Here is a 12,737-nt window from a genome sequence, read left to right on the forward strand (position 1 = left end):
GGCTAGGGTGGAAGGGCATGGTAAGGGCAGCCTGCCTTGCCATTTGTGGATGCCAGGCGCTCGGACCCTGGGACACCTCCCAGACTGACCTGGGGCAGCAGACACCTCCCACAGTGACCCGGGTGCCTAGTGACTGCACTGTGTGTGTGACCTGCTGTTGATCCTGCCCCCATGTCTGTACCCTGGTAATGGTGGCTGTCCTATGCAATTAACAAACCCCTCCCCCCCCTTCACACAAAGTCTTCTGCAAAGAAACATGACGGAAACTGTACTTAACAGCAAACTATTTTTAATACTCAACTACACAGTTGGGGGATGAAACTGGGATTTGGGATTGGGTGAGCCAGGAAGGGAAGCACTTCTCAAAATTTAGGGAATGAGAGCTGTTTGGTACATGAGCACTCTGCTGGGGTGGAGTGACAGTTTTCACGGCTCCTAGCGCCCCTCCTTCTTGTTATTTTGGGTGAGGGGGGGACAGGACTTTGTAGCGGGGGAGGGCGGTTGCAGATACAGTGCAGGGGGGCTCTCTCCTCCTGCCTGCGGTCCTGCAGAACATCCACAAGGCGCCGGAGTGTGTCCGTTTGCTCCCTCATTAGGCCAAGCAGCGTTTGAGTCGCCTGCTGGTCTTCCTGCCGCCAACTGTCCTCCCGTTCGCTGTGTGAGCGCTGGTACTGAGAGAGGGTCTCCCTCCACTGGCTCTGCTGGGCCGCCTCGGCTCTGGAGCAGGCCATCAGTTCAGCGAACATCTCGTCCCGAGTCTTTTTCTTTCGCCGCCTAATCTGCGCCAGCCTCTGTGAGGGGGATGCCGGGGCAGGTCGGGAAACAGCCGCAGCTGTGTGATGGGAAAAAGGAAGTGATTTCCTTGCAAAGATACATGTTTGCGAACACTGAACACAGTCTAGTCTGTCTCTGTGAACAAGACCATACACGGCACCTATCTCATGCGCTCTCAGGACAAGTTCGAATTTTCGGCCTTCGCTTTCATTGCCTGGGGTCTTGCACTGGAGATCAGACAAGTGGGGCAGGACAGCAGAATCCATGTAGCAGCCAGGCATGGTAAGCCGTAAACTTTAGGCTGCTTAAAAGTTAATGTATAGCAGTGCCCTCCTGCTGCAGGCAATCCGGAAAGCATAAACTCTGACCCTGTTCCACCCCCTCGCGGCTGTCCCCGGGAAAGATCCCTGTATGCTTCCCCTCTGCAGCCTCCACCACGTGGCTGTTAAACAACGCTTATTGTTATGCAAAGGAAAAGTGAAGCATTCCCAATAGTAACATTACACTAATTCCCCTAATTAGATGCAGCAGTCCCCGAGCGAGATCACCCTGAGGCGGGTCACTAAGACAGACAGAGAGCGCATGCTGCGTGAAACCCTGCACAAACCAGGGCCCTATGCTGCCATGCTCGTGGAGGCAATGCTCCCACAGTACCTGAGGATAGCCTGGCGCGGAAGAGTGTGCTTCCACGGAGCACCCAATAAGGCACCTCTCCCCAGGAACCTCCTGCGGAGGCTTTTCGAGTACCTCTAGAGAGCTTCGTGGAACTCTCCCAAGAGGATTTCTGTTCTATCCCCATATGCATTGACCTTCTTTTCATATAGTTTTTATTCCTGTTTTTTAAAAAATAAATGTTTACATGTTTATAGCACTTACCGACTGATCCTTCCCCTGATTCAGAGTCCGGGTTAACGGCCGGGGAGAGTTGGTAGGGGATCTCTGTGAGGGTGATGAAGAGATCCTGGCTGTCGGGGAAATCAGTATTGTAAGCGCTGTCGCCTGCCTCGTCCTCCACAAACCCTTCCTCATCTTCCCCATCCGCGATCATCGCCGAGAAACTGCCCGTCGACACTATCCCATCCTCAGAGTCCACGGTCACTGGTGGGGCAGTGGTGGCAGACCCACCAAGAATGGCATGCAGTGCCTCGTAGAAGTGGCATGTCTGGGGCTGGGCTCCGGAGCGTCCGTTTGCCGCTTTGATTTTTTGGTAGCCTTGTCTCAGGTCCTTGATTTTCACGCGGCACTGCGTTGCATCCCGGCTGTATCCTCTGAGTGCCATGGCTTTGGAGACCTTCTCGTAGGTCTTTGCATTCCGTTTTTTGGAGCGCAGCTCCGAAAGCACAGACTGATCGCCCCACACAGCGATCAGATCTAAGACTTCCCGGTCAGTCCATGCTGGGGCCCTCTTTCTACTCTGAGATTGCATGGACCCCTCTGCTGGAGAGCTCTGCATCGTTGCCGGTGCTGCTGAGCTCGCCCCGATGTCCAACCAGGAATTGAGATTCAAACTGGCCAGACAGGAAAAGGAATTCAAATTTTCCCGGGGCTTTTCCTGTATGGCTGGTCAGAACATCTGAGCTCGGACTGCTGTCCAGAGTGTCAACAGAGGGATAGCTCCCGGAGCTACTAAGGTCGATTTCCGTCCACACATAGGCTAACTCGACATAGCCATGTCGAATTTAGCCCTACTCCCCTTGTCGGGGTGGAGTACCGAATTCGAACTAAAGAGCCCTCTAGGTCGAACTAATTAGCTTCCTGGTGTGGACGGTTGCACGGTTAAATCGAATTAACGCTGCTAAATTCGACAAACTCCTAGTGTAGACCAGGCCTTAGGCGTCGCTGCCGAAATGCTGCCTCTGGATGACGCTGCTTGTCAGCGGCATTTCGGCAGATGCTCGTCTGCCGGCCAGTACATGGGCGCACTTAGATGCCATGGCGCCCGCGGGCACCGCATTGGGGACCCGTCTTACATTTTCATTCCATCATCCTCCACCTTCTCTAACTCAATTTCCATTATACTCTCCCTTCTTCCTCCAATTCCCATCCCAAATTAGGGCTGAACATGGCAGAAAGAGATAGAGAAGCATAGACCATTTGGAACAAGGATGTAGGAGCTCCAAACATTTTCTTGCCTCGTCCTTTTACAATTGGAAGCAGATATTTTTTGATCCCAGGCAAGAATAATTAAGGTTTGAGCCCCAGCCTTTGTCTTATACAGAAGCAGTGCTGCAGGGATACTAGGGCTTCTAACTCAGTGGCTCTCAAACTTTTTTTTACTGGTGACCCTTTTCACATAGCAAGTCTCTGAGTGCGACTCCCTTATAAATTAAAAACACTTTTTCATATATTTAACACCATTATAAATGCTGGAGGCAAAGCAGGGTTTGGGGTGAAGGGTGACAGCTCGCGACCCCCCATGTAATAACCTCGCAACCCCCTGAGGGGTCGCAACCCCCAGTTCTAATTGCTTCAGCACCCCAAGAGCCTGATCAGAAGTGCCCCACTTTGAAAAGTAACATTTGTTCACCTTCGTTCTTTCTATAAACCATCCACTAGTTCAACCTTCTACCAAGAACATTTAAGAGTTAAATAATTACCTGATCATCATTTTGCTTTTGGTCCTTTGAGACAGGCTGCAGGAGTTTCAAAGTGTCATCTCCTTCATCTGCGACATCAACAGCAAAGTGCTTAGAATCCACAATTTCAGTTCTAGAACCTGGCTCTGAGTTTTGCTGTAGTCGGTCTTCCTTAGTCTGTGGGCCATTAGATGTTATTTTAGATTCTACTTCACTAGGAATGCTTAAGCACCTTGCTTTGTTATCCTGTAGTAAGTGATCACTTTTAGAGTTCCTCCTTTCAGACAGTAAAATATCAATATCCACTTTGCTAACTGTTGCTATGGAAACTCTTGTGCTGTTCTTTTCATTCTTGTTTGCATTTTTTTCAGGCTCAGCTGCTGGTTTCTCTGAGGGATAAATTTCAAAAGTTTTATCTTTGATTAAATGTTTTTCTTCATTCTGTAATTAAAAAAAGCAGAAGTGGAATTACCCCCTGAGGAATAGTTTAGATGCTCCAAGAAGTCACCTGCATACCAGACAGTACATAAAGTGATAGTGAAACAAAATCATAATCAAGTACTATTTGGAAGCATCAATAAGGGATATAACAAAGACTCTCATAAGTTTTTAAGTCTGATGAGAAGCTTGGCACTTCAGATGTCAACACAGCCTATTCCATAAGCAATGCACCTACTTTGCCCCTATGATCACAGGGTTCTTCTAGTAGCTCTCCAAAATGTATTAAACCACATATTTAAGGCTTCAATATTAAAACAAACACCAACTGGCAAACAGTGCAGAAAATGAACAGCGGGCAAGTGATTCATCTTTGTGACTCGATCTATTTGGATCACTGTAAAGCAGTGGTTCCCAAACTGGGGTTCGTGAAATGTTACAGGGGGTTCTTGGGGAAAAATTCCCTAATGGCGGACAGAGCTGTCCCTAGGGACCCCGGGCAGCACGGAGCCAGCAGCCCAGAGCCCCTGGACTTCCAAGAGCTAAGCAGATCAAAGCAAGCACATCTATTACACTGAAGACATTAAATTTCAAGACTCCTTATAAGAAATGGAAAGGGAGGTGGATATTTTTTGCTGTATTAAAAATTAAATAGGCAGCTAGTATTGTTTTTAACATTATTATGAAGGACAAGTTTAAGCTTTGTTGTAATGTGTGTTGTTTGCCTGGACTGCTCAAGACCTAAATGCTTGTGTAGGAGGAACTCCTTGAGTTGGCTTCTTAAATACCTTCAAGCTGTTTCACATCTGATATTCCTTGATGAAACATAGGAGCCTTGTCTTATAACAGGCTTACTCAAAGTGATATAAGCTACGAAAGTGAGATCTTGGAAAAGTGTTGCTGTTCTCAATGTAATAAAAATACTGTAATGATAAATAATAGTGTTTAATAAGCATGTCGTAAAAACAAATTTTATATTTCCAAGATCACTACTTTTATAATTTATACTCAGGTAAAGGAGAAAATCCCTGGAAATATTCATTTTTAGGAGGGGGTTTGCGACATTTTAGTGATAGAGGTTCACAGGTTGTTAAAGTTTGGGAACCACTGCTATAAAGTATTCACCTCGGGTAACAAGCAATTTTCCTCAAACATATAATTGATTTTCCATTCACAAGCTGCAGCAAACATTTTCACTGTCAACATTTGCCTGTCATTAAACATTTGCTAGCATTTCTGTTAGTCCAGTGACTTCTGATACTCTGTTGGGTACACAGTGTCACAGCATTCACATGAGTGTGCCACATGCAAAAGTTAATGCAACTGTAAGGTTAAAAACAATCCACATGACAGCTTCACAGAATAAGGATTAGGTATAACGTTTCATGAGTATCTTTCAGTAAAGACCAGTGCATTTAGTTTTACTGATCTATGGCTATTTTCTTAGCTCCAATTGTAGATGAATGCAGCTCCTCTCCTCCTTTATATGTAGTTTACACAGTTTTATTGAATATAAATATATTAGGAAAACACAAAGCATTTCAAAATATATTTTTATATATACATTTACACAAATATAAAAAAAGAACAGACATATCCTGTGGACAAAAGTAACTTACGGCTCTATATCTCCTGGCTTGCTCAGAGGGATGTTTTTTGTGTGTGATGTTTCCATTATTAGATCCAGTCTTCACTGAGATCACAGAAGCAGCACTTCTGGGCTTAGAATCAGATATTTTCTTATGATTTTTGGCTGTTTTTCTTTAAAGAAAATGGCAACAACAAAAAAAAAGGACAAAAACTCTAAGGACAAAGACTTTAAGATGTTTGTGGTTTCTACCACCTTATTAAATAGATGCCATCCAGCTACAGAACCCTTTCATCTTTATAGAAAATATTTTAAATTTCCACTGATTACAGAATTTCTATCTGAAGTGCTAAACACTGGGCTTGATTTTCTCTACTTTGTATCTTGTATAGCAGTGATCTCCAATCTTTTTATGCAGAAGATCACTTTGAATTTAAGTGCAACCCAGGATTTACTCAGGCAGTTCCCCAAGGTGCCTCGCTCACTCCATCCTACCTCTCTCCGTCACTCGCTCTCCCCCACCCTCACTCACTTTCACCAGGCTGGGGACACATTTCGGGAGGTGGTGCAGGCTCTGGGCTGGGGCCGAGGGGTTCAGAGCGTGGAAGGGGACTCCAGGCTGAGCCTGGGGTAAGGGTGCGGGAGGGGGCTCAGGATGTGGGCTCCCGCAGGACGGCACTTACCTCGGTCGGCTCACGGTTGGCAGCGCAGAGGGGCTAAGACAGGTTCCCTGCCTGCCCCGTGCCGCTCCCAGAAGTGGCCAGCACTCCCCTGCAGCCCTTGGGTGGGGAAGGCAGGGGTCCCTGTGTGCTGCTCCTGCCTGCAAGCACTGCCCCTGCATCTCCCATTGTCCGCAGTTCCCCATTCCCGGAAAATGGGAGCTGCAGGGGAGATGCTTGCACATGGAGACACCCCCCCACCCCCCCCACACACACCCAGCCACTTCCGGGAGTGGCATGGGGCCGGGGTCCCACTGCGCTGCCAGACTTTTAGCAGCCAGATATCACAATAGACTGTCAGAGGCTTCAAGATCGACCAGCTGATCGCAATCTACAGATTTGTGACCACTGCTGTATAGTCATTTTCAGCTGTGCAAAGTTAGAATGTTAGTGGCACTTTGCATAGATTTGATAGTAATTTATATCCACTTTGCATAGGCGTAAGTTACTGCACAGTGTACAAACCAGAAGACAACAAGGCTCATCCATGTGGGGAAATATTTGGCAATTAAGTTTATTGCCATTATGTCTCAAAAACTGGAAGCAATGAAGTGGTTAACCAAATCTGATGACAAATTTTATATTCAACTTTTTTGTCCAACATCTAGTTAAAAACAAGCAAAAAGAACTTGTCTTTTGGTGATTTCAGATATGATGAAGTGGCCTTAACAAGGACTGATAAGGAAACGCAAGTCACAATATATATTTCCTATCCATATTTCAGATTTATTGTCTGTCTTTATCTCACTTTTCTATTTGGTGCAAGAATTGATCAGATTTATTATAGAACTTGGAATTTGCACAGTTTATTAACCAGATGATTTGTAATTTTCTCAAACGTCACAGAATGGTTTATAATTTTTGCCACTATCTCCTCTCAACTTGTGAGCTCACTCTTGTCTCTGTATGCTAGAATGGTCAGCAGGAGCGAAGCAGTCCTGTTTTTATTTAAATATGATATACATGAACTGGGATAAACGCAGCGACTGGGGAGAGTGTCTCTCTCATTATTCAAGATCCTCTCTCCCATAATCCAAGCTTCCCCACCCCCCCACCCTCTCTTTGTCTGGCACTGAATGAAGACCAGCCTCCACAGGGTCTCACATGTCTCAATCTGAAAGCTACTTCCCCCTCTTCTTAAGTGACCGTGATGCTCTTCCTCCAGCCAGAAAGAGGAGTAAACAGACCCTTCAGAGCAGACCCTATGGGTATGTCTATACTGCAGTTAAAAACTCACTCCTGGCCCATCTCAGCTGACTTGGGATCATGCGGCATGGGCTACAATGCTGTCAAATTGCATTGTGTATGTTTGGGCTCAGGCTGGAGCCCAAGATCTGCGACCCTGTAAGGGGGAGCATCCCAGAATCCAATGAGAAGGGGGAGGGGACCCAGAGGGACAAAAGATTCCCACCTTATGCAAAAGATGTATAAATGGGTGGAACAGAGAAAAGAGGCAGCCATCATGAGGAATCCCCTAGCTACCACCTGAGCTGGAACAAGGGCTGTACTAGGGGAAAGGACTGTGCCCAGACTAGGAAGGCATCCAGTCTGTGAAATAAACTTATTGAAACACCTCTCAGGGTGAGATTTTATCTGTACTCAATTGAATTACTGTACTAGGCTTAGGTTTGCATGTTTTGTTTTATTTTGCTTGGTAATTCATTTTGTTCTGTCTGTTACTACTTAGAACCACTTAAATCCTACTGGCAGGGAAAGCAGGGGCAGAAGTAGTCTTGGCACATCACTTGGCAATTCCCATGGGGGTTTCTGTGATTCAACCCATCACACCCCCTTCAATCTGATAGAGAGGAGACGCCAACCTTACAAAGGAAAGAGAGCCTTAAATATCCAGCTACTCAGAGCCATCCCAGCTATGCAGCTCAGAAACCCCTCAAGGCATCTTTACAACCAGGGCAGAACCTAAAAGGGTACATACATCCCCCACCCACTCCAAAACATCAGTCACAAACACAGGGACAACAGGGAGAGATGGCATCATCAGAACTGTAACTATAAGATGGGTCAACAACAATGGTTTCAGTGGCATAGCCAGGTGGAGGGAACAGGGGGAGCAATAAAAAAAAAAAAAAAAGCACCACCCGCTGAGGCACTTTTACTCACCCAGCGGTGCTCCGGGTCTTCGGCAGTGGGCCCCTCACTCACTCTGGGTCAGTTCGGTGGCACCGAAGGCCCTGCCACAGAAGACCTGAAGTGAGTGAAGGTGCCGCCGTCGAATTGCCACCGAAGACCCGGAGTGCTGCTGGATGAGTAAAATAAAAGCGCCGCAGTACTTTTTTTAAAATCGCTCCCCAGAGTGAGTATAAAAGTGCCAGGAATTGACAAGGTGCCACTTGTGCTCAGTGGGGGAGTGGCCGCTCCCCCCACAGCTATGCTATTGAATGGTTTCCTGCCCCAATCCTAGTTGCAAAGGATGGTGGCATGGAGGTAGCAGTAAGGAATGACAGTGGTTTTCCTGTACTGCATGGAAAGATGTTGAGAAGCACTGTTAGAAGAGACATCTCACTTCTCAATTTTTCCACCTATGCCCCCAAGACAATCCATGGTTTCTTATGCAATCCCGATTCCATGATCCTGTGTGCTGTGAGAAAATTTTGATCACAAGAAACCTCTGTCTAATTTTGGAAGTGAGAGCGATGGGTTCTCAGAAACAGGTATTCAGGAATTTACAGATGGTCCCTCAGCTCCTTGAGGCCTTTAGGTATGCTCCCTGGGAGAGGCCCAACTAGCATCATCTCACAGGTTTCCAAATCCTGATCACTAGAGCCCTGCACAGATATAAAAGTTTAGATCTACACCAATCCACAATAATTAACTTGTATCCAACCTACACTCCACATGTAACCCCCACACTTCCCGGGTGTGGTGTTCTGTCTCATCAAATGGCAGAGACCACTTAGAGAGAGATTAATAAATTTACTTTACAGCCTTAGCTAAGAGCCATCTGGCTTTTAGCTTATGCAGCAGAGCCTCATGCATTTAGCTCCAGGAAGTCCCAGCCACCGATGACTGGGGTCTGTCCATGTTACACACACTCCACGATAGATAGATAGATTAGATAGATAGATTAGATAAAATAGATTAGATAAGATAGATAGATCCCCACCAGTACTCTCACTGTTAGAGCCCTGCTCAGCTACAAACACTTGGAGCCATATCTGATTTGCAAAGATGGTAAACAATACAACCATATCCACAGATTTGCAGGCTTTGTTGATCACCACTTCTCCTGCTGCACGTGTGTGGGGAGCTCATATGCACCTGGGGACATGACTAAAGTCCCCAAGGGTTTAGATGATTATGTCTCCCATAAGGTCTGTAATACCATGTAGCCACCCTCCCCCCTTGCAAGCACCCTCTCATGGCCAGCAGTACCTCAGCAGTGCCCCGATTCCTCCCCCTTCAGGACCCTTTCAAGAACTCATTCAATTCAAAAGGCAGTTCGTGCAAATCCCCTCTTGGGAGTCCAATTTGTTGAGTCCTCCAGTACATGCTAGCCCTCAAGCAGTTCAGTGTGTCTCTCGTGATTAATCCAAAATAACACAAAGCACAAACTCACACTCATCACCCAAAGTGTCCTTTAGAGCAGGGGTCCCCAACCCCCGGGCCGGTACCGGTCCGCGGCCTGTTAGGAACCAGGCCGCGAACCGACCCCTAGCACATCAAGCGGCGTGTCTCTGGCGGGGCCCCTGAGCCCCGCCCCGCTCCGAGCCGCGTGGTGAGGGGGCGGGGCTGCGAGCTCTGGGCTGAGCTCAGCTGCCTCCGCTCGGCGTGGAGCTCCCAGCCCCGCCCCCTCACCACGCGGCTCTGAGCGGGACGGAGCTCAGGCCCCGCCGGAGGCACGCCGCAGCCGTCGGGCGAGGCGCTGAGGCTCCGGGTGAGCGGGGAGCCGGGGGTAAGAGGCTGGGGCGGGGGGGTTGGCTAAGGGGCAGAGAGTCCTGGGGACAGTCAGGGCACAGAGAGGGGGCAGAGGTTGGGGGCGGTCAGGGGCAGGGAATGGGGGTTGGATTGTGGGTGTTCTGGGGGGGTCTGTCAGGACTCAGCGGGGATAGGGGTGGGGGCAGTCCGGGGACAGGGAGCAGGGGTGGGGTCCCAGGGTGGTGGGGGTCTCTGGGGGATGGTGAGGGGACAAGGAGCAGGATGGGTCGGGGATTCTGAGGGGGACGGGCAGTCGGGGGGCAGGAAGTGGGTGGGGGCCAGATAGGGGGCAGGGCTCCCACTAATTCTGCATTATGGTCAGTTGTATAATTATTTCATTATATATTACAATAATAATAGAAATAAAAGTACAAAAATAAATGTAATGCACTTGAATCGTCCCAAAACCATCCCACAGGTCCGCGGAAATTTTTTTTTCTACGAAACCGGTCCCTGGTGCCAAAAAGGTTGGGGACCGCTGCTTTAGAGTCTCTCCTAAACCTCCCCACCTGGAGCACTTTCTCCTGTTTTCTCCCTGACTCAGGAGCCAACGTTTTACTCCCTGCAGTAGCTCAAGGCATAACTAAACTCCCCCTCCTTCAGTGGCATTTCCTGCTCTTTTTATTGGGTGAGCACCTGATTCAAGCCAGATGTGACTCATCCTGTAATCAGGGCTGGCTTAGCCCCAGACTCTCCAGTCCATGGGGCAAGCCACCCTGTGACAGGGTAAAATGAGGGAAGAACTTGCATCACTGAAGTGCCCCATCTGGAGCTGGGAGCTTGCAACTGCACCTTGGTGTTCCTTGAGCCCTAAGCCTGGCTCCTACCACATGGAAAGAACACAGTGCTCCATGCCATTTCTGTCTGATTAACCGGGTCCCCAGGGAATCACTGGAGGGGTCTCATGGGGCACATGTGCTATCCAGATGCCTCTGCTTATTAAAGGGGAGCTTGTAATAATGCCATGAAAGCTTTTATCTGCTGTGTTAAAGGCACTAATATCACTGTGCTCTGTGTGGGTGGGGAAATTAGACAAGAGTTCCTCCATGCTGACATTTCCCCCCTGACATCCCTCATATTAATCTTTCTCAACAATTATCTTTTATTTTGATATCTTTCTATTGAAATCTGTAGAACCTCTTTTGGGATAATAGAGAGGCTAGATCTCTTTAATAACCAATCACCTCGCTATGCCAGTTAGAGGGGAACAGAGAGAGACAGTGAATGGTAAAGGGGAGAAGATGGCTCAATCAGATTCATCCCTCCAGACGTCTGCAACAGGAACCATCCCCAGGAATCAGGAAACAAATGGTCCCACCCCCCACAAGCTGCAGAGACCCCAGGGCATTCTGCTCCCTGACAGAGTATTGCGGGGAAGACAAGAGACGAAGGAGAAGCACTACGGTACCTTGGGACTAGTTGTAAGAAAAAGAGCATCTTATTTCCTGGACCCCCTCCTGGATAAGAGGAGTGTTCAGTTTACATGGCCCTTTCAGTCCTTGGTCTCTGCCACCAAGGAGCCCAAGTTAGTGCCAGTTGTGATATGGACACCTGTCCACTAGCAAGTAGGCCAAAATGCTCCCCAACTCACTTCACATAGGGGGTCACTGAACAGGCATGAGATGGGAATGACATAAGAATGGCCATACTGGGTCAGACCAAAGGTCCATCCAGCGCGGTATCCTGTCTGCTGACAGTGGCCAATGCCAGGTGCCCCAGAGGGAGTGAACCTAACAGGTAATGATCAAGTGATCTCTCTCCTGCCATCCATCTCCACCCTCTGACAAACAGAGGCTAGGGACACCATTCCTTACCCATCCTGGCTAATAGCCATTAATGGACTTAACCTCCATGAATTTATCTAGTTCTCTTTTAAACCCTGTTACAGTCCTAGCCTTCACAACCTCCTCAGGCAAGGAGTTCCACCAGTTGACTGCGCTGTGGGAAGAACTTCCCTTTATTTGTTTTAAACCTGCTGCCCATTAATTTCATTTGGTGGCTCCTAGTTCTTATATTATGGGAACAAGTAAATACCCTTTCCTTGTTCACTTTCTCCACACCACTCATGATTTTATATACCTATATCATATCCCTCCTTAGTCTCCTCTTTTCAAAGCTGAAAAGTCCTAGGCCTGGTCTACACTAGGACTTTAATTCAAATTTAGCAGCGTTAATTCGAATTAACCGTGCACCCGTCCACACCAGGAAGCCATTTAATTCGACATAGAGGGCTCTTTAGTTCGAATTCTGTACTCCTCCCCGACGAGGGGAGTAGCGCTAAATTCGACATGGCTATGTCGAATTAGGCTAGGTGTGGATGCAAATCGAACTTAGTAGCTCCGGGAGCTATCCCACAGTGCACCACTCTGTTGACGCTCTGGACGGCAGTCCGAGCTTGGATGTTCTGACCAGCCACACAGGAAAAGCCCCGGGAAAATCTGAATTCCTTTTCCTGTCTGGACAGTTTGAATCTCATTTCGTGGTTGGACATCGGGGCGAGCTCAGCAGCACCGGCAGCAATGCAGAGCTCTCCAGGAGAGGAGTTCATGTAATCTCTGAATAGAAAGAGGGACCCAGCATAGAGTGACCGGGAAGTCTTGGATCTGATCGGTGTGTGGGGCGAGGAGTCTGTGCTTTCGGAGCTGCGCTCCAAAAAACGGAATGCACAGACCTACGGGAAGGTCTCCAAAGCCATGAGAGACAGAG

The 12,737-nt window shown here is 48.0% G+C and overlaps 1 protein-coding gene across 3 annotated transcripts in view; it reads right to left on the reverse strand.

Annotated features, from left to right (window-relative positions):
• The window catches only part of NEK4 (NIMA related kinase 4), a 54,227-nt gene that overhangs the window by 30,162 nt on the left and 11,328 nt on the right, over window positions 1-12,737 (reverse strand). For all 3 annotated transcript variants that reach the window (XM_039480720.1, XM_039480719.1, XM_039480721.1), the window contains exons 6-7: window positions 5,408-5,549; window positions 3,372-3,791 (exon numbers count right to left, since the gene is read on the reverse strand). In XM_039480720.1, the coding sequence (XP_039336654.1) occupies window positions 3,372-3,791; window positions 5,408-5,549 (562 nt within the window). The remainder of the gene's footprint in view (window positions 1-3,371; window positions 3,792-5,407; window positions 5,550-12,737) is intronic.

Source organism: Mauremys reevesii, linkage group 7, assembly GCF_016161935.1.
Source record: "Mauremys reevesii isolate NIE-2019 linkage group 7, ASM1616193v1, whole genome shotgun sequence".
NCBI lineage: Eukaryota > Metazoa > Chordata > Testudines > Geoemydidae > Mauremys > Mauremys reevesii.